The sequence below is a fragment of the Bos javanicus genome, chromosome 14, assembly GCF_032452875.1.
Source record: "Bos javanicus breed banteng chromosome 14, ARS-OSU_banteng_1.0, whole genome shotgun sequence".
In the NCBI taxonomy this organism is placed as follows: domain Eukaryota; kingdom Metazoa; phylum Chordata; class Mammalia; order Artiodactyla; family Bovidae; genus Bos; species Bos javanicus.
In genome coordinates, this window is record NC_083881.1 from 1149229 (window position 1) to 1176770 (window position 27542).

The 27542-nt window shown below is 64.0% G+C and overlaps 1 protein-coding gene across 2 annotated transcripts; it reads right to left on the minus strand.

The window, feature by feature from the left end:
• Positions 1 to 17290: 17290 nt before the first annotated feature.
• RHPN1 (rhophilin Rho GTPase binding protein 1) lies at positions 17291 to 26463 on the minus strand. 2 transcript variants are annotated; one of them, XM_061438133.1, is made up of 15 exons: positions 26247 to 26463; positions 23309 to 23424; positions 22163 to 22291; positions 21741 to 21816; positions 21118 to 21195; positions 20710 to 20834; positions 20452 to 20618; positions 20073 to 20266; positions 19577 to 19736; positions 19392 to 19496; positions 18970 to 19164; positions 18597 to 18673; positions 18245 to 18391; positions 18000 to 18161; positions 17291 to 17665 (listed from the first exon to the last, which is right to left on the minus strand). In XM_061438133.1, the coding sequence occupies exons 1-15, from the start codon at positions 26325 to 26327 to the stop codon at positions 17495 to 17497; spliced, it is 1983 nt and encodes a 660-aa protein (XP_061294117.1). In that variant the 5' UTR covers positions 26328 to 26463; the 3' UTR covers positions 17291 to 17494. The 2 variants fall into 2 exon arrangements, with proteins under 2 accessions (XP_061294117.1, XP_061294118.1); XM_061438134.1 differs by having other exon boundaries at positions 19577 to 19733; positions 26247 to 26462.
• Positions 26464 to 27542: the final 1079 nt, after the last annotated feature.

Genomic DNA, 27542 nt, shown 5'->3' on the forward strand with positions numbered 1-27542 from the left:
CCAAGCAGGACATTGGGTTCCCAGCCCCTGCCCTGCCTGGGCGGCCGAGATGGTGGGGGCAGGCGGGGGGCACGGCTGCATGGGGAGGGGGCACCCTCTTCTCTCCTGAGAGGTGGGATCCTTGCAGGGGTCCCGTGCTGCCCGTCAGGGCTCGTGGGCGATGAGATGTCTCACTCCTGGACCATGACATCTGGTGGAAAGAGGCCAAACATCAGTCTGAAACTCCCCAACCCTAGGACAAAGAGAACATCCGAAGAGACCAGGGCAGGGGTGGCCCAGGTCACAGGCAACGAAGGAAATTGGAAGGGGAGGAGCCAGAAGACAGAGCGTCCCCCAGAGCTGGCTTCCAGCCAGAGTGTGGGCTGGCTGTGCTGCCCAGTGGGGTGTAGAATCAGGACAATTTAAGGTGTGCCGAGTCCCCGGAGGTTTGCCTTCAGGGTACTTCCTGGGGAAGTGAGCAGACAGCAGCTGTGAGAGAAAACCAGTGAGGAGGAAGACTGGGTCCCCAGAGGAGGGAATCTGGCACAGGAGAGAGGCCCAGGGGGCAGCCACAGGAGCAGCAGGGTCATCCCGGGACGGGACGAGGGACGCCCTGCAGACAGAAGGTCCAGGATTGGCCTGCGGGAGGCCGTGGGAGCGTCACACTGCTGAGAGTCGCCGGGGGCACGGAGCCCTGGCTGGGGGAACTGGCTCCAGGAAGCTGGGGGACTCACAGTGTTACCTGTGGACAGGTCTACACTGCCGCAGTAAGGACCTGCCAGAGAGCGCTGTAACCACAGCTGGCACTGTTGAGGACGTGGCAGAGCAGGATAAGGGCCTGCAGACCCCCCTGTTCTGAGGAGGAAGGCTGTCCAGGAGGACTAACGCTGGAAAATCAAGAGAGCCACGTTCATGGATTATTTGGAAATAAAGAGGAAACCCGACCATGGGTACTCGTGTGGAGCAATGGCGCCCCCCCATCCATTGCTGGGGGTGGTGCAGAGTGGTGCAACCGCTTTAGAAGCAGCTTCGTGGTGTCTCACAAAATTAATATACCCTTACCACAGCATCCAGGCATCCTGCTGCTTGGTCTTTACCCAAAATGAGCTGGAAACTTGCATCTGCACAGAACCTGCACCTTCATAACTGCCCAAACTTGAAAGTAATCAAGCGGTCCTCTAGTAGGTGAGTGGGGAAGCTGTGGTCCGTTCAGGCAATGGAGTATTAATGGAAAAAGAAATGAGTAGGGATAAATTAGGAGGTTGAGATTAACATACACACACTGCAAGGACCTACTGTATAGCACAGCGAACTGTGCTCGGTATTCTGTACTTCATTTCCTATAAGGGAAATGAATCTGAAAAAGTGTATGTATATAAAACAATCACTTTGCTTACACGTACCTAAAACTAACCTGCTATAGTAAATCAACTACACTTCGGTTTAAAAAAGACAGAGAGATTTCTTCAAGGCTACAAAAAAGGAAGAAAGAAAGAAAAGAACTGTCAGCCACGAAAAGACATGGAGGGACCCTAAACGCGTGTCCCTAAACGAGAGAGCTGATCTAATTACATACAGTGTGATTCAGTCTCTAGGACTGTTTTGGAAAAGGCAAAACTACAGAGATAGTGAAAGGATCCGTGTTTGCCAGGGGTGTGGTGGGGAGGGATGAGGGGGTACATGGAAACTCTACTTCCTGCTCATTTTTCCATAAATATAAAAATGCTCAAAGTGACTTCCCTGGTGGTCCAGAGGTTAAGAATCTGCCTTGCGTGCAGAGGGCACGGGCTTGATCCCTGGTGGAGGAACTAGGGTCCTACATGCTGTGCGATGCAGCCAAAAAAAAAAAAAAAAAAAAGCTCAAAAGCGGTCTATTAATTCTGTGTGTGTGAGAGCTTAGTTTCCCATCCAGGGGTTGAATACAGACCACAGCAGGGAAAGCACCTAACTCCTAACCACTGAATTCCCTCCAAACTGTATTAATTTTATTTCTATATTTACACCTGTCTAGCTAGCTAGCTCGGAGAAGGCAATGGCAATCCACTCCAGTACTCTTGCCTGGAAAATCCCATGGACGGAGGAGCCTGGTAGGCTGCAGTCCATGGGGTCGCTAAGAGTTGGACACGACTGAGTGACTTCACTTTCACTTTTCACTTTCATGCATTGGAGAAGGAAATGGCAACCCACTCCAATGTTCTTGCCTGGAGAATCCCAGGGACGGGGGACTCTGGTGGGCTGCCGTCTATGGGGTCGCACAGAGTCGGACAGGACTGATGCGACTTAGCAGCAGCAGCAGCAGTAGCAACTAGCTAGCTATCGAAGAAGAAAGCAAAATGATGTGGGGCCTGGCGTGAAGGCATGGAGGGCTGGGGTCTCTGAGGGGCTGGGGCCCACCTGCCCCAAGGGGACCCATACATCCTCCCAGCCCCTGTCTCTCCCCACCTCTAGGCCCTGCTCCCCAGACGAGCTGATCATCCCTGTCCCCCCGGAGGCTCTAACTCAGGGAGGCGTCTTGGTCAGCACCACGCTGTCCCGGACCCACCGACCACCTGCCACCCACAAGTGAGCCCTTGGTATCACAGCGCAGGGCTGGGGGAGGGGGGACCTGGGAGGGGCTCAGGGCGGGGTGGGTCTCCAGCAGAAGCAGCTCCCCAACAATTCTGCTCCCCACCAGCCACCAGACCCCTCCTCTCTCACGTCTTCCTTAAGAAGACACCGGAACCGCCTGCCACTCACCCCACCCCTGCTGACCCTGACCTGGGCAGCCTCCCCTGCTGGCCCCTGGCCCCGGCCTGTTGCCCACTCCTCCTCAGGACCCTGGCACTGGCAGCTTCCCCGACTGGAAGACTCCCGTCTAGCCCCACAGGACCCTACAGACAGGAGGAAAAGCGCCCACCCTGACCCCTGGGACCGGGGCAAGCCTGGAATGTGGGGAAGCTTAGGGCCTCTGGGGGCCTGGTCTCCCCTTCAGCCAGCAGTGGGCATGGCCTGCACACGCCCCAGTCTGCACAGGACCTCCGTGCTGATGCAGGGGTCCTCACCAGTCGTCTACACAACCCAGCCGTCTACATGACACTGTAACTCGGGTGTCAGGGGTGTCAGGGTGGGGCCAGTTCTCAGGCACCCCTGGCGTCTCTGCTTCCTCCCTGCCCTGGCTGCCCCACCCCACCGCACAGGCTCCGCCTCGAGCCGCCACGCATGACTGTGCACTGAGGCCTTCAGCCGTCTCCTGCCCACCTCCTCATCACCCGGCAGGTGCCCAGTGGGCTTTGTCCCCCATCTCCTTGAGCTTCTGACCTCCCCCCGCCTGGGTCCCAGCCGTGGCCTGTTGGCAGTTCCACTACCGCCCAGGAGGGAAGGTTTGACTGCTGAACGGGCCACAACGACGGTGGGGTCTAGGGGTGCTCTCCTCTGGTTCCGCAGCCTCTCCCGGGAGACCCTAAGCCCCCAGCAGAGATGGGCAGGCCCAAGGTCAGCCATCTGCATATCAACAGCGTCTGTCCACCCAGGGCTGGGGGAGGGGCGTACACGGCTCAATAAGGCCCATCTTGTGAGACAATAAATTTGGCTATTGACCTAGCAAGCAGACGTCGATAAATGAACGGTTAATATAAACATTATCCTTCCCAAATTAATCCAGGCACGGTGCAGGGGGCGGGCACAGGGCAGATGGGAGGCTGAAATGTGAGGAGGCAAGCAGGGCAGGTCTGGCCCGGCAGCCCTGGGGCCCTTCTGCGGCCCTTCTGCAGGGTGGGGCTGCTTCTCCCCTCAGGGTGTCTGGGCAGCTGCCGTCCAGTGTTTGGAGGGCAGCCAGATTCAGCAAATAAAATCCCAAGAGGCCTGGCCATAGTCAGATTTCAGATCAACAACTTCATTTGAGTATAAGTATATCCCTTCCTGATTTGGGAAATACTTATACCAAAGAGTATTCATAGCCTCTGTAAAGTGTGTGTGCTGGTGGGGTCCTGTGCTTTACCTGAAGACTCTGGAGGGAAGGGGAGCCTCTGGACAGGCAGGAGGGAAGTCTTGTGACCGCAGGGCCCGGCAGGGTCCAGGCCGCCCCACCCCCAGGCCCACTCATCTCCACCAGCCTCCTGCAGTCATGACCGGGAGGGCACCCAGCAGCTGCCAGCAGTCAGGGCGTGGTGCTCCAGAAACGTGGCGCTGGAGAGCTGCTGTCATTGTCGTGGCCCAGCACCCCTCAGTGACCCTCACCCTGTGGCCCCTGCTTCCCCACCCACTCGAAGACCGCTTCCTGGTGGGGGATGGACATCAGCCAGCTTTGCTGTGGGCCCTCTGCAGCCGGGCCTTGAGGAACTTGGGGCTCAGGGCCTTGCAGCCGCCTGGAGCTCCCAGTCCACGGCTGGGCACCGCCCAGGGGGAGCCCTATAAATAAATAAACCTCGTCATATAAATAAACCACAGCCTGCCGGGCAGGCCCGAACTGGAGGCAGCTGCTGGGCCGGCCAGGCCATCACCTGCACACAGGCCCGCACCCAGACTCCACAGGAGGAGCCAGTGGCCAGACGTTTCCGGTGGCTCTTTGCTCCCGCGGCGTCCACGCCGGCCTGTCAGCCCAACAGGACCCGTGGCTGCACCCTCCTGGGCTCTGACTAGCTCCCATGCACCCTCTAGCCTGGGTGATGGGCAAAAACAGGCCTGGAAACCCAGCAGGGTCAGCCTCGGGCCCCCTGTGGAGGGTGGGCCATGAGGGGTGGGGTTGCGGCCAGCCTGACCCTGGCTCCCCAAGGGCGGGGCATGTGCTCTGTCCACCAGCCAGCACAGGGCTGAGGGGCGGGGGCAGCCATAGATGCTGCAGAGGCTTGGGAGCTGCCGCCTCTGCACAAGCTGCCCTGTCCTTCCCGGACGAACAGTCCTATTGAGGGCCCTCAGCCCAGGCCAAGGCAGTGGGGGCTGCAGACCCCAGGGTCAGTGATTGATGGGGGTCTGGGGGCCGCGGCCCCGCCCTGAGACGGGCAGCCGGGGAAGCGGCTGTCAGCAGCTAATGGGCCCCTTGACAAATACTATCGAGGAGGCTGGGGGAGCTTCCGATCTGGCCCTGCCCCCCGCAGTGCCCCCAAGGGCCGGGCAGTTCCGGCCTGGCAGGCAGGGCTGGGAACTGGTGTCTGAAGACCCACAGGACAGGCCTCGCAGTCTCTGACAGCTCTTCCGGTGGCCCTGGGGGGAAGGAGGGGGTGGGAGCTGAGTGCTGAGGCCCCTCCCAGCCTCACACGGGGATGCTGAGCTCAGTGCTGTGGCCGGCCAACCGAGGGCTTCAGGGAGGGTGAAAACCCTCTGGGCCTCCGGCCACCTGGAGACACCAGTTTGCTGCAGGTCTGTAGTTACCGTGCCGCCTCCCCTCCCCCGCCCCGCCTCCATTGAAGCCTCCACCCAAGGGGTCCCCGTGGCTTTCCCCACCCTCCCAGGGTGAGGCCTGCCCCTCGCTGGGCGGCATTCTGGCCCTGTGTGGCCTTTTAGGCCGGGAGAGTCTCGGTTTGGGAAGGTGAGAAAGTTCTGGAGCCGGATGGTGGTACAGATTGTACAACAAGGTAGATGTGCTTAATGCCACTGAACTGTGCTCGTAAAAATGGCTCAGATGGAGAAATTTATGTGAAATATATTTTAATGTGATTTGAAAAAATCTAAGTGCACCATGTCCCATGCCCTCAACACCCACGCCCGGCACCTGGCCACAGAGTCCGTACTAAGAGGTCTGTGTGCCTCACCTCTTCCTTCTATTCCTGGGCCCAGCAGGCCCTCCTCTGAGGATGTCCTGGGTGGGGTGGCAGTGGCCGAGGGAGCCTGGGGGATACAAGTGGGGTGGAGGAGGGGGACGGGTGATGTTCCAGGCCAGGCTGGGAGTGCAGCTCCCCCAGGACAGGCCCAGGCTCAGGAGACTACCCACTGTCCCCGTGGTGGAGGCTGAGACCCATGCTGGGGCTGCAGGAAGCGGGGCTGGGGGTGGGGGCAGAGGAGGGTCTCCTGGGGGACGGGCATTTTCTTGTTGACACTGGTTACTGCAGTCATGATGAAAAGGCCATCTAAAAGGCCAACTTTTAGATGGTCATTGGTGATGGACTTGGCGTGCTGCAGTCCATGCGGTCGCAAAGAGTCGGACACGACTGAGCAACTGAACTGAACTGGAGTTTTTCAACTCTGCAGTTAACCCACCCTCTTCTGGGCAGGGCAGGCGGGCAGCTGCCCCAGGCATGAGACCACCTGGATCCCTGGCGGGGACTGGGCAGACCCGACCCCCAAGGTGCTCCTCACTGGATCCCCGTGTCACCCGCAGGCTTGTGTCCACGGGACAGGTGGGGGTCCTCAGGCTGAGGGAGGGGGGGCACTTGAGACTGGCCATGTCAGGGGTCATGGCTGTTGCCCTGTCGAGTGAGCAGCGGGAGGCGGGGGCTGCTGACCTGGCAGTGCGGGGGTCCCATGGGGAGGGGGCCAGTTGCCTGCAAGGCCGCCAGCCCAAAGAGGATTTAGATGGTACTCGCTTAGCGATCGATCCACCCCGGCGTCTCTTCCGAGGTGTAGAAAACTGCATGTTCTCCCAGTAGAGAAATGGCCATGTTCCGAGGATAATTGATGGACCTTCCGCTTCAGGAATATCCATAAACTCCGGCTCCAAGAACAGGTAAACCCAAGTCCCCATGCCAAGTCAGCCACGGGGGGCCGTTGGGTGTGGCCTCCCTCCAGGGCGGAGAGCAAAGGGGCCTTGCCTTGCCTCTTCCTGCCTCCACTCTGCACTGAGGTGGGGGTTGCCCACGGCAGGGGGTGTGGTGGCAGACAGAAGGTGGGCCTGCCCTTTGGGGCTCCCAGTCAGACCCTAACCAGCTGCCTGAACAGGCCCAGAGGTGAGTGTCTAGGTCCACTGACTGCCCAAATGCTGTGTGACACTGGACAGGTCTCGGAACCTCTCTGGGCACTAAAACAGAAGCTCAGGCTCAGCCCCACGAACCTGAACACCTGTGTCGGGGTCCAGGGCTTGGAGGGCCAGCGCTGCAGTGAAAAGGTCACTAGGGCACCCGGGGAACTGTGGATCAAAGGGCCGAAGGCAGCAGTCCTGCTGGTTGAGGGGCCCCGGGCTGCTGTCTGAGGTTGCCCACCCCACACAGCCTCTGATTGCACACCCCACACAGCCTCTGACCGACCACCCCACGGCCCCAGCCGCGACCCAGTCCTCACTGGCTGGCAGCCCCTTGATGATCCAGGCTTGCCCTCAGGCTGGCTAATCTCCTCCTGGAGCCCCTGTTCTAAGGGCAGGAAGCTCCGCCTGACGGGCGAGCTGCTCACGCAAGTGCAGGACGTGGTGTGCGAGCCGTGTGGGGAGCTCAGGCCTGATCTCGAGGACAGAGGAGGCGGCCATCTGAGCAGGCAGGGCCCCAGCTGAGTGCTGGGGGCCGCTCACTGGCCCTGTCGTGAGCAGCTCGGTGACGGGGACTCGTCCTTCTACGGTCCCCACCCCTGAGACAGTTGTGTCTCCTAGGAGCTCCTCTAGGACTTCCCTGGTGGCCCAGTGGTTGAGACGCCACTCTTCCAATGCAGGGGGCGTGAGTTGGATCTTCGGTCCCACATGCCACGTGGTCCGGCTAAAAATAAGAAAGCTCTTTAAACTGAGTGGTCTGGCCCAGGAATTCCTCCCAGTGCCCTGGCGGGAGTTTAAGTTCTTGTCAGGCTCTTCTCCCCACAAGGCAATGCCTCAGAGGTGGGAGGTCAGCCCTGCAGGAGGCCTGGGGGCAAGGCCTGGTAGAGAACCCCAGGTGGCTTGAGGGGGCCACCCTGTTGGGCCCTGGAGGCCACCAGGGAGACGGGTGGGGTGGAGAGGCCCAGGAGCCTGCAGCTGACAGCCCACCCAACCACCTAACTCCCAGGACCTGCCCGCTGTGGCTGTAGTCCCGGCTGGCATCCTGCTGAGGGTCTCTGAGGGCCAAGGGTCCCTGGGGTGCTGAGAGCAGCACAGCACGGGATGTTCCGCTATCGACTGATTGGACAGGATGGGGCCGGCCGGCCTGGGTCAGCAGATTCAGCCCCTGCTTGGGGATGTCAGGTCCTGCCTGGCCATTGATCAGAGGATGCTGGCTGGGCCGGGCCCTGGGGAGGTGTGGCTGGGTGCAGGGTTATGGGGGGCATGCAGGTGCAGACTCGCCGCCTGCCTCGTGCCCACCACGCTCTGCTGGGCCCACCCTGAGGCCGGGGCATCCTTGAGGCTGGGGCATCCTTGAGGCTACCTTGGCATCATACCAATGGGCAAAGCTGAGACCTGGCCAGTGGGCTGACCCTGGTGGGGGTACCAGACACTCCTGATACTGGGCCAAGTGGAAACTCGGCTGTGACTTCTGAACCCTAGCAGGCACACTGCCAGCCTGTTCCGCAGGGCCCTGTGACCTGGGGGGCCTGGCCCCCTCCTGCATTGGCTGGTCCTGGGCCCCCAGACCTGCTCAGGTATGAGAAGGCACAGGCCTGAGAACTGATGGTGCCCCACTGGCGAGGGAGGGGTGTGATCGCAAGAACCAGAGCAGGAGGTGGCACCCAAGGGACCGGAGGTGGGGGAGGGGGCGAAAAAGGGAGCAGAGCCCCCCCGACCAGGGCGCCCGAGACAGAGAGGGAACCGCAGGACAGAGTACCCAGCCCTCGCCGCCCCACGCACCCCGCAGAGGCCAGGCCAGGCTCGAGTCACCTTGGGCCTCCCGCGGTCTGAGGGATTCATGTTGGCAAGCGCCACCCCCGATTGATTATTGGGAGCAGGCTCGCTTGATGGGGTCTGGGAGCCTCTGGAGCCAGGCGGCCAGGCCACCTGGAAAACCGCAGACGTGGTCTCGGCCCCCTGCCCACACCAGCCCTCCCGCCCGGACCTGCACCGCTAATGAATTGGGATTTGATCCACGAGACCACAGCCCGCCACTGCCCATCTGACTGTCTGGCTCCAGCTGGTGGGTGAGGGGCTGGGGCGCCGCAGGGCTGGGGGACTGGTTCTGCCCGCCGCCCCTCTGCTCAGGTCCCCGGGCGGTCACCCCCCTGGGCTGGGGCTCCCCATGGTGGGAGGACCCCTGAGTGTGACCCATTCCAGTAGCGAGCCCCAGGGGCAAAGGGGTGGGTGCAGGGCCCGAGGGGTTTCTCCAGCTGCCCCCACCCTGGGCTCCTCCTGCCCAGCTGACCACGTGCCGTTCTCCATACCCACTGAGAGGCCCCAGCCAGCACCACTTCTGCCCCAAACCCTCCTGGTGGCCAGACCCCTCTGTCCCCCCCAGCTTGGCCTCCTGCCCCACCCCATGGGCCCTCTGCTCACCTGCCTGGCCTCCCCACTCACGCCTCGGGGGCAGGGACCAGGCCTGAGCCCCGTCTGGGCAGCGGGGACTGGCAGGGCGAGCCCCCAGGATGGTCAAGAGCATGCGAATGAATGGATGGTGAACAAGTGAGGTAAGCAGAGCCCTAGGAGGACGCAGGAGGGTGACAGCTCAGAGTTGAGGCTCCAGCAAAGACTGTAAGACACGATCTGGGTGGGGCGGGGGCAGAGACGGGGAGCATGGGGCAGGGGGGTGTGGCCGTCACTAGAGCACCTGGGCAGGGGCCCCCGAGGAAAAGGACCAGGGGAGGGGGTTGCCCTCTGGGCCCTGGGCTTTCCCGGGGGTCCTGCCCGACTGAGGTCAGGCCTGAGGGTACCCCTCCAGGGACATGGTGAAAGGAGGGTGCTGACTGAGCCTCCTGGGAGGGTCAGAGGGAACCAGGCTGCTGACGGATGCGGCTGTCAGACCAGCGGCGTTTCAAGGCAGGGTTCCAGGAGAGAGGGGAGAAATCGAGAGAGATTTGCCAATTTAATGGAAAGTCAATCAGTCTGGCCTCCTGGCCCAGTGCAGGCCCCTGGTGGGCATGGCAGACCTCCCGCCACTGGCCACCTTCTCTTGCTGGGGAAGGAGGCCCCTTGGTCACACCTGGGTCTGGGGTCAGCCAGAAGCCTCCTGCTGCCCCCAAGCCCTGGGCCCTGTGGCCTCCATGCAGTGACAGAGCCCACTGAGAGAGGAGGTCCAGGCACGCCACCTGCCTCCGTAGGAGGCAGTTCCCAGGAGCGGGCCCACCCTGTCCTCCTGGGCCTAGCATGCCCACCCCAGGGGTCAACAGCGCAGCGCCTGGGCTGGCGGGGCCTCCTCACCCGCACAGCACCAGCCCGTCTCAGCAGCCGGCAACAGCGTCGCGGGTGACACTGACCCTCACGGCCACACGCGCTGAGCCCTGGCCCACCACAGCCTGCCTTCTGCCCGTGTGGCCAGTTGTGTGGACACTGACGTCACCCACACCCCCAGCCAGCCTCCCCATCCCGTCTGCCCCCTCTTCACCATACTGCCACCTCGCTCAGTCCCCGGGGAGCCCTGGGTCTTGTTGGGGGACACTTGGGCCTGCTCAGTTGGACAGTGGTCCAGGGTGCGGGCCTCCGAGGGGCTCTGGGTGGGAGCCTTGGACTGGCTGAGGCTGGACGCCTGGGGGGCGGGGCGGCAGGTGTCATTCTCAGAAGTAAGCACCGAGGGGTGATGAGTGGGGGAGGGGGCTGCAGTATTTAACGGCTGCTATCGGATTGTGCGGCTCCGCCTGTAACCGGCGCATTATGAAGGCTAATGGATTTTTGAGGCCAGATTGATTTTTCATTAATTTGGTAAAAATCTTTTTCCTCTCCCCTATAATTCTGTCTTAAAACGCTCCCACTGACAGCTCGATAAGTCACTCTTGTCTTAATGCACGTCTGGCTCACCCGTCCAGGGGCCGAGGGGGAGGGGAGCGTGGAGCCTGGGGGCGGTAAATACTGCATTAGGCCTGGGCCCAGGGAGGCACCCTGCGGGGCCCCTACCTGGGTGGGCATCGGCCTCAGGCACCGCCCCCCCACCCGCAGGCCCCAGGCTGCGGAGGAGGGAGCAGAGGCGGTGTGTGAGAGACAGGGGGCAGCGAGGCAGGAGGCCCGCTCCCAGAAGGGAGGCCCGCAGAGGCCTTCCTCCTGGTCAAGGCGAGGCTAGACCTCTGACCCCCAAGGGCTGACGTCGGGCGCGGCCTGCCCAGGCCTCTGTCCATTCTCTTCCTACCCCGGCCTGGGAAGGGCCGCCCCCAGCCTGGTCTGTGCCGCTGACCAGCAGGGCCCTGCCCCTCCTGGACTCATCCCAGTTCCATCCTCCAGAGACCTCAGGGTCTGCAAGGCCTGCAGATGCAGCCACCCAGTCTGAGCAGGGCTGGCCTGGGGGCGGGGAAGAGCTGACCCCTCTCTTCTTCTCCGGCTCAGCCGCTCCTCTCTCTGCTCCCTGACAGTGCTCCGGGCTCCCCTCCCTCCTCCTCCTTGAGATTCTCCCCCTCGCATCTTCTTGTGGGGTCTCCAAGCTGTCCCGAACCCCTCCCGCCCAACCACCCTCTGCCAGGCTTCAGGTAGCCCTCCCAGGCCTGCTCACAGCCCTCCCCTCCAGCCCCAGACCATGCCCAGCCTCCAGGGACACGCCCCTCATTCCCCGACAGCCCAAGCCCAGTGGGTCTCCTTGAGCCGACCTACCCCGACCTGCTTGCCTCCTGGAGTCCCACCCCACCACACCCAGCTCCAAAGGCCTCACAGATGTCCCCCCGGAATTGCGAATCCTAGTCCTCAGGGTCCGGGCCTCCAGGGGCCTTCTGGGAGCAGGGTGCAACCCCGAGGTCGTGCCCTCCCCCAGTGGGGGCATGAAGCCATGGAGGTGACGGTGCTGCTGGTCGGGGGTGCTGACGGAGGCCACGTGGGGGGTGCTGACGTGGATGCTGGTGACAGTGGGGGTGAGGTGCTGGTGGCCATGGGGACGGGTGGGGAGGCGGCACTGTGCTGGCCAGCGGAGCCCTTGGTGCTGGTGAGACAGAGGCGGAGCTGCTGCTGGTCTGAGCGCTGGCCCAGCCGCGGGGCAAGTGGGGCAGGTGGCGGCAGCGAAGGCGGGTCCTGGCAGGAGAGGAGGGGAGCGGCGGCAAGTGGCAGAGGCCTGTGAGAGCCCAGGAGCCTGGAGGGGGTCCCTGGAGTGAGGAGGGCCCTCCTGCATTTCCGGGGTGACCGCGCCCTCCAGGCCCGGTGCGTCTTCCTGCACTCCCTGTGGGCCTGGACCCAGCCTGGGGTCCTCAGGGCCTGGCAGGGGGTGGCTGTGTGTGTGAGCACGTGCTGGCCCGGCTGATACAATCGACCTCCTGAGAAGAGGGGTCCCAGTGGGCGTGTCCCCTCCAGGACCGAGGCTGGCCCCCGGCCCCCTGCAGCAGGGCTCTGAGCTCACAGGTAGGGAAGTGGAGGAGGCCCAGCAACACTCTGCAGGTGGGGGTGCACTGCCCGGGGAAGCCCTCACCCCCCAGGGCTGGGAGACGGAGGTTCGTGGGGGTGAGTGGGGGAGTGTCCCCGCTAGAGCCACACGGACCCTGGGCCGGGTCTGCACTCCGACTCCTCGGACGTCCCCAGTGAGGACTCCCAAGTTCACCTGCAGTGACCACACCTGGGTGCACCGTCCCCACAGGAGCTCGGTGAGGTGGACCCGCCCACAGGATGCCTGAATGCACAGACCCTGGTGTGGGGCAGAGCTTGCTAGGCTGCCTGGCCAGGGTGTGTGTGTGGGGTGGGGCTTCTGGCCAAGCCTGGGAGCCCCCCAGGCCTCAGCCCCCCAACACACACAGCCAGGGGCTCGGCCACTGCTCCACGCAGGCTCTGAGCCACCCCATGGTCCTGGGGCCTCAGCTTGCTGGCCATAGCTAAAACAGCCTCCCGTCCACCTGGGGCTGAGCCCACAGACCATCTGAGAGATTGTGAGACACCCCGAAGGCACACAGCCCCTGGGGGCCAGCACAGAAGGCTCCGCACCCCCAGGACGCCGAGGCCCGGGGAGAGGGGCAGGGTCGGGGGTGTCTGCGGCTGCCTCATTGAGTTGGTCAGTCTCTGGCTGGAAGTCTGGAAATGCACGTGTTCAGGCCGTTGTGGCTGAGTGCCCCAGCCACACGCTTCAGAATCTGGGGTTGAGGCGGGCTTTCCCGAACAGGGTGGGGGGTTGTTTCTCATGAACGATGGAGCTGAGCCCACCACTCTAAACCAGCGCCTGAGCCCTGTAGGGTCACGTCCGCTACGGAAGGATAAACTGAGGTCCAGAAACTCGGGGCCTTGAGGAAGGTTGGCTTATTGTATTTCCATGAACTTGGAGGCTTAAAGTGCTAGAAACTTGTTCTCTCCCAGGTCTGGAGGCCAAAAGTCTGAGACTGAAGGGTTAGCAGAGCAGCAGGGCCGTGCATGCTCGGAGGCCAGAGAGGACCATTCGTGCTCCCTTTCGCCTTCTGGTGTCTCCGGGTGTCCTTGGGTAGCGGCCTCACCACTCCAGTCACTGGCCCGTCCTCACATGACCTCGCCCCTTCTGTCTCTTACTGCAAAACGAGTTGGTGGATTTAGGGCCCATCCCAGTAGTCAGGATGGTCTTATCCCAAGACCGTTAAGTGGTCGCACCAGCAAAGGTCCTTTTCCTAAACCGGGGCTCAGTCACAGTTCTGGGTGGCTGCATGTCTGGGGCCACCACTGAGCCCCCTGCAGCCGGGCAGCAAGTTCAGCCTCTCCAGCAAAGGCTCCAGCTTGGGGTGCTGGCAACACACTGTACCCCCTGCGTCCTGGGCTCGGGATGCCCCAGCGCTCCAGCCCTACCTCCCGGCCTCCATGACCAGCAGCCCTGTAACCCCCAGCCTCCTCCTCAGGGCCTTGGGGGCCGAGCCCCACCAGGAGCTCAGTGGCGAAAGTGCTGCTTCTCCCACTTTGCGCCTCCCACACCCCACTTCCGGATCCCCGGGGCCCTGGCCCGTCCTGCCCGCGCCGCCGGTGACTGTGAGCTTGGGTGACAGCACCTCTCAGACTGGCCCTGGATCCCTGAGTGCTGCCTCCTGTGGCTCAGCCCAGGGGCCAGTGTCCAGTGGGGTGAAGGGCGCAAACCCCCAGGTGGCCACGGTTAGCGGGATTCTGGCTGGTGTGTGGCACTGATCTGGGCCCTGTTTTGGAGGCTCCTGGGTCAGCCCTGCCTCTAGGGGGATCAGGGGCAGGTGGAAGCTGAGGCAGGAGCCCAGGGAGAGTGAACCTGGCGGGGAGAGAGAAGCCAGGAAGGGCCCCAAGCCGTTGGCCCTGCTGTGGTCCGCCGCCTGGCCCCACCTCTGATCCCTGCCCCTCCCCCTCCCTCGCTGCTGCCTCCGCCTGGGGCTCCCGTCCGTCCGCCTGCCTCTCCGCGCATTAATCTGTAATGGCTCACTGCTGACCCAAGCGAAACGGAGTTTGCCTTTTCCCCTCTCGGCGGTTTTCTGTTGGCAAAGCAAAATGATCGCAGCGCACGCTCACCTCGACCTCCCCGCGCAGGGGAGGACCGCCCTGGAAAGTGAGACGTCCCTGCCGGGCCGGGCCGAGGAAGGGGCACGGTCGCGGGCACAGCACACGCGGGAGACATCCGTGTGCTCACTGCCCAGCCCCTCCCCCAGCCCCTGCTCTCCACGTCCTCCATGGGCCCTCTCTGCGCTGGGCACGGGGACAGGGGAGTGTCCTGCTGCTGCTGGTGTGGAGGAGCGGGCGTGGTGCCCATCCGTGGCCCACAGCCCTTCTGGGGCACAGCGACAACCGTGATGTGGCTGGACCAGAGAGTGGGGGCTAACGCCGGGCCCTGAGACATGGCCGTGTCTGAGGAAGGCTGAGTACATCCCAAACCAGAATCGAGGAGGCAGAGACAACAGGCCAAGCGCAGAGTGAGGCTGGTGGGGGCAGGTGGATAGGAAGAGACCGCACCCTGGACACGTCAGAGCAGAGTGGACAGTCAGGCAGGCACACGCCTCCTCACACACACACCCACTCGTGTGTGGATCCCACAAGCCAGCCCATCAGGGTAGAGGACCCGGGGGCTCTCGGGGCACAGCCTGCACAGCCTGGACAGCCCCCAGCACACTTGGAGAAGCCACGGGCTTCTCTCCTGGGCCAGGCCAGGCCATGCATTGACATGACCACAGGCTGCTGTCTGAGAGGCAGGCATGTGGTGATGCTCACCTTTGGGTGCCAGGCTAGCCTTTTGTTCTGAGTCCTGGCCCCAAGGGGCTGCAGTATTGCCCTCTGGGTGGGGGTCGGCCCACAGATGACCACTGGGGGCTTTGCCAGGCCCAGAGTCGTGTCCATGACCTCATCCCCGAGGCCTCCTGGAGCCAGCCCAGGACTCCACCAGCTGCTGGTTCAGCCGTCTGGGGACACCAGGGAGGTGCCAGGGAGACCAGATGGGCCGGGCCACCCCGGGGTGCTGGGTGAGGGTGGACACAGGATGTTGGAAGGGCGCGGGCGGAGCCCCCACCTTCCTTGGGGGCATCGTCTGGTTTGTTCCCCTCGCTCAACGCCTACTTTCCCATCTGGAAAGAGACTTCCTTGCTTCCTGGAGAGGTCGATTCCCAGCCACCCCTGACCCAGGGGAGCAAAGGCCCTGGCTTGCCCGAGGGCCCGGAGCCAGGCTGCCTGGGAAGCCTGGGAGGGTGTGGGCCTTGGGACGGGCCCTCCCCACCAGCCTGGGGGAGAAGCAGGTGGCGGCTCTCTCCCGGCTCCAGCCCCTCCTGGGTCCAGGTCGGCTGCTGGAGCGGGGATGCTGCTGAGTTCTGGACAGGACCTGCCAGTCCTGTCGGCCCTGATTAGCGTGTAATGGCTTCCTTGATGCACAGTTTTATTAATCAAATTAATACGAGCTGAGGTGACCTTGGCGGGTTCTGCTGAGAGGGGCATTCTCCTGGGAGGGGCAGGTGGTCAAGGAGGGACGCACCTGGATGTCCTGTCCGCCGGCTCGGGCAGCTGGGGGGAGCTCTGCCCTCCCACTCCGAACACTGTGCACCCTCATCACACCCACTCACCCACCCTCACACACTCACCCCCGCCAACAGCCCCCACTCCCCCCCAGCCCCAGTTATGCTGATGAAGGTGGGAGAGAGCAGGGGCCAGGTCCCTAAGGGCTGCTCCTGCTTGGGGACCCCACGGAGGAGACAGGCCTGATGTGCTGAGAGGGGCTGGACCTTGGTCAACACGGGAGCTTCCTTCTCTCCGGGGTCTGCTGCCTGCCCTTCCCTAACCCTGCACGGCCCAGAGACCCCGCCTCCTGTAGTCTCGTGAGCGGGCTGTGGCTGCCCCCTGGTGGCCACAGGACTGCCCCCCCTCCCCCCATTCCCTGCGAGAACTGCAGACGGCAACCTCTCCCACCTTCCACCCTTTCCTTTGGGGCCAGGCCCTGAGCCACACCACCGCGGGGCCTGAGGCAGTGTGGCCGTCGTGGTCTCTGGGGCTCTTCCCAGTATGCGTGGCTGGGGAGGGAGGGTGGTCCCTGAAGGTTACGGTCCGAGAAGCCCAGTTTGGTGCCGAAGGGGCTGGGGAGAAGTACAAGGGAGCAAGGGTGGGCTGGGGGTACCCCTCTGTACTAGGCCTGGGAGCAAGGAGGCTGAGACGGCCCCATAGACACCCCTCAGGCCGGAGCAGCGGCCTCGGACGCCCAGGCTTGACTGTGGGGCGGGGGCAGGGGGAGGAGAGCCTGGAGGGATGGGGTGGGGGCGGAGACAAGGCAGGGGTGGGTACGGAGCTTGGCTGGAGGGGACATGGGGGTAGGGCCTGGCCTGCAGTGAGGCAGGCAGCTCCGGAAAGGACTGGACTGCAGGAACTGGGCTGGGGTCAGAGGCCCTCGATGCACACGGGGTCGGAAGAGGGGACAGGAGGTACGGAAGCAGGGAGGGAGTCCCGCTCTGCACGGAGGGACAGCAGAAGGCAGGCAGTAGTTGGGCTCTGCTGGGACACCATTCGGGTGAGAGACCATGCTGTGGACACCTGGGCTGCTTGTAGAGGGAGGGGTGGGGCAGGAGGGAAGCTGGTCCTTCTCCAGCCTGTGGGGCACCAGGTGGACCAGTGGGGGGGTGCTCACCAGGGGTCACTGCGGGCCAAAGAGAAGCTGGGCTTGGGGCGGTGGTCCTGAGGGAGGGTGTGGACAGGGGGTGGCATGCTGGGAGGAAGGGGACGGGAGAGCTCAGCCAGGGGCCTCAGGAGCCCAGCACAGGGGCAGCGGGCATCTGAGCTGCAGGGGCCGCTGCCACACGTCCCCCTAGCCTGCCCCCTTCTCCCGTGACAGCTCCTTCCCGTCCGAGAGGAGTCCATGGACACCTCCACCCAGGCAGCTGCCCTCTAGTGGGCAGTTGGGACACAGGAGGACAGGGCAGCTCAGAGACAGTCTCCTGGCACGTGGGACTCAGTGCTCAGAGTAACTGTGACACATCTCGTGTGGGTGCTGCACCTGGCCCCCCGCACTGGCTCAGACACATCTCATCAGACATCGTCTTTAATGGGCAGCTCTGGGCACTGGGTGGGGCAGCTGACTGGCTGAAGCTCCTGGGTCCTGGATCAGGAAGGTCTGCACAGGGGTCCTCGCTCCCAGCCAGCTGGAGTCTGCGCTGGGGCCCTTGTGTGGGGGGAGCCGGCCCCTCACCACCACCCTGGGCAACCCAGAGGATAAGGGCAGCAAGCAGCTCAGGGCTGTGGGGCTGGGGACAGCCTCCTTCCAGTCTTGCCCCTGTTGGCCTTGCGGTTCCAGCCGAGGAGGGGCCTGGGCCTCGGGCTGCCTCGTGAGGGCACTGGTGTCTCCTGGCCACACTCCTTCTGGCTCCTCAGAAGCCCCCCAAGGGCTGGCCGGCGGTCCCCCTGTGTTCACCATGGAAATGGATGTGGGTCAGCTCCCCTGGCCTGGCCTGCTTGTGGCCAGCTAGTGAGCGCCAGGGGACGAAATGGTGGGGATTCAGGGGGTGGGGGGTCCATGTGAGGATGGCCATGGGGCAGGGCCCCCATGGGTTTGCCCTGCTGGGGGGCAGCGCTCCAGAGGCAGCTTCTGCCCGGAGCAGCTGAGGGGCAGGCTGGGCCTCGTGGAGGACCGTCCCAGCACCCTCGTAGCATCTGTGGGTGTTTGGGGCCTGGCCAAAGGCCAAGGCTGGGGCGGGACAAGGAGTTAGGGAGACCCTCCCAAGGCCCTGGGGCTCACCGAGACGGGCAGCTCGGCAGCAGGCAGCAGCGTGACCACCTGCAGGCTCACGCCCTCGTCACCCACGCCCTTCAGCTGGGCCACCACCTCCGCGTGCTTCCACCACCTGCACGGTTGCCCGTTCACCGACACGATGTAGTCACCCTCCTTCAGGCCAGCCTCCTGCGGCAGACGGGGGAGTCCCACAGCACCCCTCCACCTCTGGGTGGTCCCACCTTCCCTGCCCTCCGGTGAGGGGGCCTCACCGCAGCCCGGCCCCCTGGAACGACGGCAGCAATGAGAACAGGCGAGTCTCCCCGCAGCGTGAAGCCGAAGCCTCCCTCTCCTCGAGACAGGTGAACAGGCCCCACCAGCCGCCAGTGGTTCTTGGCTGAGAACACGGACAGGGGCCCCTGGGGGGGTCAGAGGTCAGAGGCCGGGCTGGGCTGCTGCACTTGGAGGAGCCCCCCGGCCTGGAGCACTCTTGCCCTCATCTCTCCATTTGGTGACAGAGACTGGTGGGTCAGCAGTGGGGCTGGGCAGGGTGGGGCCCCCCTCGAGGACCTGCCTGAGTGCCAGGAAAGAGCTGAGGAGGCGGAGGCCTGGGAGGGTGCTCACCAGCCGGTGGAAGATATCAGCTACCTTCACCCGGGAGAAGCTGGGTGTCCTGCCCTCTGGCCTCTGCTGCGTCTTAGCTGAAAGGATGAAAGTGAAGGGAGGCAGGGCTGAGTCCAAGGCTCAGGGTCCCAGGGTGGTGGCCCGAAGTGCAGCCGTGCACTCCGGCCCCTCTGGGCACCACCAGCAGGAGGAGCCTGGTGGCTTTGGCGTCTGACGTCCCTGGGGGGACGGGGCAGGCACGGAGCAGCGAGGAGCTGTCATAGCGGCTCGCTCTGAGGGCTCTCTGTGTGGCCCATGGACCTTGATTGCAGGGGCCTCTGCCTGGCACCCACGCTGGGGCCAAGACACACCCACCCCGGGGCCCGGTGCTCACGCTGGATGTCAGGGGCCTCGGTGGCCTCGTGGAAGTCGTCCTCCAGGTCGAGCTCCGAGTACTTGGCCAGAGAGCGCTGCAGTGCCTGGGCCAGCACGGCCTGCAGCAGGTCCTCCCGGCGCAGGGCCCGGCACACGGCGTGCAGCTGCAGCGCCGCCTCCTGCCCCAGGAGGGCCCGCCTCAGGTGGGCCTTGCCTGTGGGACCGAGCTGTCTCATGCTGCTGGGGCCCCTCCAGGCCCCCACCCCACATGCAGCTGGAGGAGGGCAGGTCAGGGCTTCCACGTTCATCCTGGGTCCACCAGGGAAGAGCTGCCTCCCACGGGTGCCTGCCCTGCCCAGGAAGCCCCCCGCACTGTTGGCGCCCCATGGGGAGTGACGGCTGGAGTGGGGCGCTCACAGCGGCAGGGGCCTAGGGCCTCACCCAGCTTGCTGCGTTCCTCGCGCTCCTGGGGCAGCGCCGGGCCCCGGGCCTCAGCCGAGGACAGGAACACCTTCTCGAGGACAGGGAGCTCCGACTCGGCCACCGCTGGAGGTCAGAGAGGGCGGTGAGCCTCCACACAGGCCCCTGGCAGCACGGCACGTGGGCACGCGGGGCGGGGCACTCACAGGCGCCGTCACACAGGCCCAGGGCCGCATGGTAGTGGGCCAGGGCGTGGAAGTGCTCCGCCTTCACGTGCACCAGGGTGATCCAGGGGAAGGGCGCGTAGCCCCGGACGGGAGGCTGGGCCATGGTCCGATGCACCAGCCGGTACTCGGCCGCCACCTGCTGGCACACGGGAGGACGGAGGGGGCTGCCGCGAGCCCGGTGGCCTGGGCCCCGGCCTCTGCCCACCCTGGGGCCCCTCCTCCACCAAACTCCCAGTGGCCCTGCCCCACGTCGAGACGAGGTCAGGGGTCGGGGCCCCCAGTCCCTGCCCTGATTGGCATCACCCCAGACGTGGGGACTCAGGGCCCCAGGACCCTGAACAGTGCCCCCGAGGACAGCTGGCTTCCAGAGACGCCGCAGCCGCCCCTCCCGGCCCTGGCCCGCCCCTCAGCTCAGCGGGCACCCGAAGAGCCGCAGCCTGGCCAGTCCCCCGGGACAGCCGCCCCCCACCCTCACCTGGGCCGCCTCCTGGGCAAGGCGCAGCTGGGCCAGGCAGTCGTGGGCGGCCCTGGGGGCCTGCAGCAAGAGGCCCTCGAAGACACACTCCTGGGCCTGGGCGCGCATGAGCTGCTCCAGCATAGAGAGCGAGGCGGGGCTCATGTCCGGGCTGGGTGCATGGGAGAAGTTCTCCCTCAGGAGGCTGAAGGCCCCTGCGGGGAAGACGGGGCTCAGGGGGGCTGCCCAGCCCTCGCCCTAAGCCCCTCACAGAGGGCCTGTGTGTGCCGAGCCCCTCGGGCTAGCGGGCCACCACTCCTGTCCCCCCTACCCCGACTCTGGCCCTCGAGCCTGAAAGTAAGGACTGCAAAGGCACAGCTGTGAGGTCTGGCAGCCTCACCGGCAGCCCTCTGAAAGGCCTCCACGGCACGGCCGATGCCCTCGGGGCAAGAGCGGTTCTGACGAGCCCCGATCTGGGTGTGCAGGGCACCGATGTTGAACAGCACGCTTCCCTTCTCGAAGGCCAGGGCCCGCTGCTGGGCTGGAAGCCCTGTCAGTGAGTCGTACCTGCAGGGTTGGGTCAGGCTGGGAAGAGTTCCCACAAGAAGCTGGGGGTCTCAGGAACGACCCCGGGGCTCCTGCCCACCCCAGCCCCTACCAGTGGAAGAGCAGCCCGAGGCTCCGGGCAGGGGTGACAAAGCGTGCCTCCAGGAAGCAGAGCTGGTTGTAATAGGCCGTGAGCAGCTCCAGGCCGGCCTTGCTCCGGCTGGGGGTCCGCGTGGCCTGCCAGATGGAAGTCAGCTGGGTCCTACCGCCCCCGCCCACCCCAGGGTACACGCGGCAGCCCCTGGGATGTCACAGCTCCAGGGGGCGCCCCAGGGTCTGGGGGTGAACATAGTCACATGTGCCCTCCCGGGAGTTGCTGGGGCCCACACGTGCCACTCCAGGGGACTGCAGGGCGCTGGGGCGGGAGGCGGGGCAGGGTCCCCGGGGTGGGCACGGGCACAGAGCAGCCATTCCCAAAGGCCAGCATTCTCACATGGGGGCTGGGGGTGCTGACACCCACCTGCCGCAGGTCCTCCAGCTCCCTGATCTCAGCCTCATAGGAAGCTCCATCCTCCCCAAAGTGCCTGCAGATCAGCTCCTGAGGTGGTGGGGGGGAGGGTGGGCGTGGGACTTCCCTGGAGCCTCCCAGCCCGACATGGCTGAAGCCCCATAGTGAGGGGACCCCCACCACAGATGCGGGGCCCAGGGACTCGGGGATGTCTCTACTGGAACCCCTTACCCTTATTAACTCCCATGAGCCAAGTACTACCTGCCACCTGCCAGCAGACTCCTGAGGCAGAGGATAAGGCACCTTCCCGCTGGCCTGGCTGCAGGGGCTTGGGAGCCCCCACAAGGTCCCCCAGAACCTGAGGGTTTTCTCAGCACAGGCTCTGACTAGAGGGGGCAGCCCCCAGCCAGAAGAACCCTCAGAGCAGGAGTCAGGGACCCGGCAGCTGTCCTGGGACTTCCAGTTTTGCCAACATCCGTCCCAGGGTGCGTTCTGCAAAGCCCACCCGATCAAAATCCCCTCTGGCTGTGGAGGCCAGGTGGCTCCGGGTCAGACCCTTCTTCCCTCTGAGTCCTCACCTCAGTGAGACTGCTGACCAGGAAGCCCCTGAGAGCCAAGCCCAGGCTGCCACTTACCTTCAGGGGGGGCGCCCAGTCCAGGGGCTTGGTCTCCTTCAGCCCCAGGGGGATCATGGGGGCAGTGACGCCTTCGCTAGAACCAGAAGCAACGAGTCCAGACCCTAGCGCTGGACTCCGCTGTCCTCGGTGGCCCTGGGGTCACCCACTACCACGCCTGCTACACTGGACGCACTCCCCCCGATTCTGGAATGCCATGCCACATCCCTCAGGCCCTGCCTGGATGCCGGCCCTGCACACACAGGCGCTGGTGGTGTTCTCCCTCACGCTGACACATACACGCACCTCTGGGGCCAGTCCGTGTCCCCACACACACTCACATGCACACACGCCTTTGGGGCCAGTCCATGTCCCCACACACACTTGCATGCACACACGCCTCTGGGGCCAGTCCACATCCTTGCACACACTCACACACACACCTCTCAGGCTGGCCCGTGTCCCCGCTGCTGTCGAGCCCCGCCAGCTCCTCCTTCAGCAGCTGCAGGCTGGAGTTGACGTCGCTCAGTTCCAGGGCCACAGTCTCCCTGACGCGGGCGTTGCTGGTGGCTCTAGAGGAGGAGGCTGAGGTGAAGCCCTAGTGCTGCCAGGGGACCCATGCCCCAGGCCTTCATCGCAGCCCAAGCTCTGGAGCCCATTCCATAGTGATGTGCCAAGGGGCCCAGCCACCCTGGGGGGCAGTGGTGGGGTCCAGGGCCCACCAGATGACCCCCTCCTCTCTGAAGCTCCCTGTGGGCCATGCGGTTTCCTGTCCGTACATGTGTCATGACTCTGGCCCGAGTACATGTGCTCGGACCCAGAACTTCCAGGGTGTGAGTCCCCCCACCACCTCTCACTCCCCCAGGACACGGCTCATGCCTGTCCTCTGGAGACTGGAAGGCAACTTCCCTGGAGAGATGGGGTTGGACTCCCTCTGTGCCTGCCAGAGGGACCGGCGGCTGCCCAGGAAGGCATGGGGTGGACAGGGAGGCAGGGCTGCTAAGGTAAAGGAGGGCCTGGCGGAGCCCTGGCCTGCAGCTGGCTTTGCGCTCACTGGTGGTGGCTCGGGCAGGCAGGGCCCCCTCCCCGGGCCTCAGATCAGCACCCGGAGAACAGGTGGGTGTGAAGGTGTGGGCGCACAGGCTCCAAGGTAGAGATGAATTCCTGTCTCAAGGACTCATTCTCAGGTCCTCAACCCTGGGATACCTGTCACTTACCACAGCTCAGCCTAAAAAGTGCAGCTGCTATGTCCATCCGGGTGGGGATATCCTCTCCAGCCTAGCACAGAATCCGGCTGGCCCTGAGCTGACCCTGCCAGTGAGGGCCACCGAGGTGGGGGCTGGAGTCACCTGTGAGCGTCCCAGCTGGCACCATGGCTACCCCAGACCCTGGTGCGAAGTCCAGCCCTGCCTCTCGGGAGCCTGAACAGGAGGCCTGGTCATGGACTCACACGTGGACCAAAACACCAGGCACCCGCCGTGTCGCTGCCCTGCCCCGGGTGAGCCTGCCTCACGGGGGACTCTGGGAACATGGCCCTGCTTGCCTGGGGGTCCAGCCCTGGGTGGGTGTCCTGGGCAGCCAGCGCCCACCTGTACAGGTTCTCGGCACCTGTCCGCATCCTCAGCTCCCTGTCGATCTGCTGGTGGATCCGGGCCCTGCGGCTCTGCAGGCGGCCATGCAGGGAATCTGTCGAGAGGTCACAGCCCTGCAGAGAGGCCACAGGTCACTGGGGCCAGGCCAGCAAGGACATGGCGGGCGGGGACAGGGCTGGACTGCCCTGGGAAGACGCTGGGCCCATAGGGTGCCTCTCTGGGGCTCAGCAGCCCGGCTGGAGCCCCGCCGGGAGATGGCCAATTGCTCCCAGCATCCTCCTGCACTTCTGAATTCCTTCTGTAACCCCCACGACCCGCCCCGCCCACACAAACGCCAGACTGCGCACGTTTAGGTGGAGGGGATGCCCAGCCAGCTCCTGCCAGGGCGCTGATGGAGAGCAGCCTGCCTGCAGGGTGCTGGGTCTCCTCTGGACCACACTCACTGTGGCCGGGCTCCATCCCAGTTGGCCACTTATTGTGGCAAATGCCCAAACCACAGGCCCCAAGGGTCACTCCGCTCACAGACAGCAGGCCAGGCCTTCTGACAGCCCCATCTGAGGTGTCTCAGTGCGGTTCTGCCCTGCACACGGGCCCCAGGCAGAGACCCCTGCGGCAGGTTGAGAGGGTGAGAGGTTTCCTCTGTCAGGGGAGGGGCTTTCAGGGCCCCAGTGGGACTGGTGCAGCTGTGGCCATTTAGGGACCTCCCGGCCTGGTCGGTTACCAGCCTGAGAGTTGGGAAGGACTTCTCAGAATGTTCTTCCCTGGACCATGTCCTCAGGCTCAAGTGGTCTCCTGGCCCTGGAACAGAACAGGGAAGAAGACACAGTGCCTCCCAGGACCCCACCCTGAAGGCACAGACGTGCAGGGCTAATGCAGCCTCTCTGCAGTGGCCACTGTCTTGCACAAATCTGAGGAAGTATGTCCGCACTGCCACAGAAAGAGCAGTCCCCGCCTTCTGGGGGCTATAGCTTATCCCAGCCCCATGCAGGAGGTACCCTAAAGAAGGCCTTACTCTCTTGCACAAACAAGACTCATGGCACATTGCACCTTGGATTATGGCCCAACATTTCCTCCACATTCCAGTGTTCTCAGGAGAGATCAATCAGGGAAGACTTCCTGCAGGAGGAAGCATTCTTCTGGGACTTCCAAGTGGGCCTGAGGTAACTGGGGAGAGGGAACTTGTCCCCATCAAACAATGGGAGAGAGAGAGCAACCACCTTGGATAACTGCCTGCTGGGGGACTCTGGGCAGGTCCTCGTCTGTAGATGGAAAGGGGGCTGGTGTCAAGGTGGTATCAGGCAGGAAGAAGACAAAACACGGCTCTCCTCTCTCCGCTCTGCTGGTTGAGTGTCTTCCCACTGGCCTTCACCTCTTCCCCATGGTACCTCCCGTACCCACTTGGTGCAGAAGGGAATGAGAAGAGGACACGGGCAGTCTCCCTTCCAGGGGGCCTGAGAATCCGGAGCAGGGGGCATGCTACAGCCAAAGCTCTACTCCTCTCCCTCTGAAGGTCCAACTGCACAGCTCCAGCCTAAGGTTCTGAGTGAGCAGCAAGGCTGTCTGCCTGGGGAGGGGCGCTCCATGTACTGGGGAGAGGCTGCCAGCCCCGCGGGACTGTCTGTCAACACAGCTCATCGGGTGTCCGATGTCAAGTGCCCCCGGAGAGATGTGCTTGAAGGCAGGAGACCATAGTCCCCTCTGAGGCCTGCAGCCAGCACCCCTCATGGCCTCGTGACCCCAGCGCGCCCTCTAGGACACAGGCTGGCTGCATGACTTGGTGGGAAGCGCAACTGTGGCCCAATGTGCAGTGATGGGTGGTGCTCACCCCCATTTCCACACCGGGTGAAGGGGTCTGCCAGCTCGCGCATGTGTGGAAGAACCCCCACCTGATGGAGAAGAGCAGCGAGCCTCTCCCACACCCTCCCTGCTGCAGCCCTGGCAGCACCGGTCTAATGGGTCCCCCAGAAGCCCAGGAGGAAATGGCAGGGGCAGTGGCCAGAACTGGCTAAGTGTGCAGGCAACTAGGCCAGCGCAGGTCTGGTAACAGACTGGAAGATGGTTGGTGGGGCCAGGCCTCACACCCTCCCTGGTGCAGGTGCAGCTATGCTTGGTGGTACCGGACTGAAAACTCTTGTGTATGTGGATGCCCAAGTCTTGGCATAAACACTGGGAAGCCTTTCAGTGACTCCCAGGGAACGACCAGGCTCCCAGGCTGCAAGGTGAGGCAGCCAGAGCACGTCTCTTCCTCAGACACAGACTCAAATGTCTCCACCCTCCTCCCTTGTACAGCTTTTCAGTCCTCCTGGAAATAGTCCACAGTCCACAGGCCCCGCAGGATCAGGGGTTTCAGGAGGGGGCAGAGGTGCGGGGAAGTGAGGAGGGACAAACCACCCTGCTGGGAAATCCTCCAGCCATTTCCTGTACCCGGTGCATCAGCCACCTGTTGCTAAAAGTTCCATCAGACACAGAGCTGGGTGGCCAGGGCACAGCTGAACAGCCCTAGGAGAGAGAGAACAGCTAGGACAGGAGGAATGACGGATGCCAGGGACAAACACGAAGGCCACGGGCTGTCACTGACCAGAACCCAGCACCTGCCAGAGAAGGGGGTCCTGGAGTGTTAGAGAAAACCACGAGCTGCACTTGCGCTCCCACCTGTTCCGGTCGACGCAGGAGGGGTCCCCCAAACGCACTAGACAGGAGCCCAGAGGCCGGGCTCTGGCTCCGCACGGGTCCCCAGTTCCTCAGCGTTAAGCCCACCTTGCCTCTGAGGGGCGTGCGATACGCGACGTTTCGCCCCGGAGTCCAGCGGCGCGCTCGGACGGGAGAAACCAGCGCCGATCCCGCAGCCCAGCGCTCGCCGGCGGCAGCGGGCAACAGGAGCGGCCGGGTCTGGGAACCCAACTCCCGGCGCCCCGCGGCCGTCGGGCACTCCCACCTTGCGGACGGTGCCGGCCGCTTGCAGCCGGGCGCTCTCCTCGCCGGCTCCCGGGCCGTCCGATCTGTCTTCGGGGACCATCGCCGCCCGCTGCTCGGGCCGCGCCCGCCTGGAGGCCGTCGCCGGCGCAGGGACCCCGGGTGCTCGGACCCGGCACTGCCCTCTCCTGGGGGTGGCGGCCCCGCCGCCGGCAGGAGGGGCGGGGCGCAGGCCGCTGAGCGTGCGAAACTTCCCGCTGCCCAATCGGCGGCCGCGGCGACTCCGACGGACAGCAGCACTGGCCAACCAGAGTGTGAGGGAGGTGGTTCTCGAAGCCAGGCCCTGCCCACTCGCGCCGGCGGAGCCCCCGGGGAATGCGGTCGCCCCTGGCAACCGCCGGCCGGCGGAAAAGGGAAAAACAGGCGCAGCGCAGGGCCCAGGGGCAGCCGGGGTTCTAACCGCCGGGCGGCGGGGCCTCCTCAGGGCTAATCCGAAAACACCCGCAATGGCTTGTTAACGGTTTTCCTGGCACGAGCGCCCGTGCAGCCTTTAAGGTCCGCTTTTCTGTCTCCACTCGGGGACCCAGGCTCTGGCCTGGTGGCCCCAGTGCGGTGCCGTCCATTGTCACACTTCCAGAACCCGCTTCCAGAACCTTCCTCGGGAACCCGCCTCTGGAGCCCACACTCCAGAACCCCCCTTGGCAACCTGCTTCCAGAATCATCTTACTTGCACCACTTACATCTAGAACTGACTTACCTCCCGGGACCGGCCTGCCTACAGAACCAAACTCTCCCTAACCTGCTCTCCCTGCAGGGTTACCCCAGGCCCTTCATAATTTCTCTAGTTATGGCAGGGAGAAGGTGATGGCACCCTACTCCAGTACTCTTGCCTGGAAAATCCCGTGGATGGAGGAGCCTGGTGGGCTGCAGTCTATGGGGTCGCGAAGAGTCAGACACGACTGAGCGACTTCACTTTCCCTTTTCACTTCCATGCATTGGAGAAGGAAATGGCAACCCACTCCAGTGTTCTTGCCTGGAGAATCCCAGGGACGGGGGAGCCTGGTGGGCTGCCGTCTATGGGGTCACACAGAGTCGGACACGACTGAAGCGACTTAGCAGCAGCAGTTATGGCAACTTTGGAACGCACTCAGATTTCATGTGGGGCTCACCTCACTGAAGAGCAGGGGCAGGAACACCAGAGCATAAGCAGTAGCCATAGCAAATCTTCATCAAGTTCTGATAAAGTTCCAGCCTTGTCCATTGTAACCATCTCCCCACGGTCCCTGCCATGCCTCGGTGCAGAGCCCTGGGCCCCTCC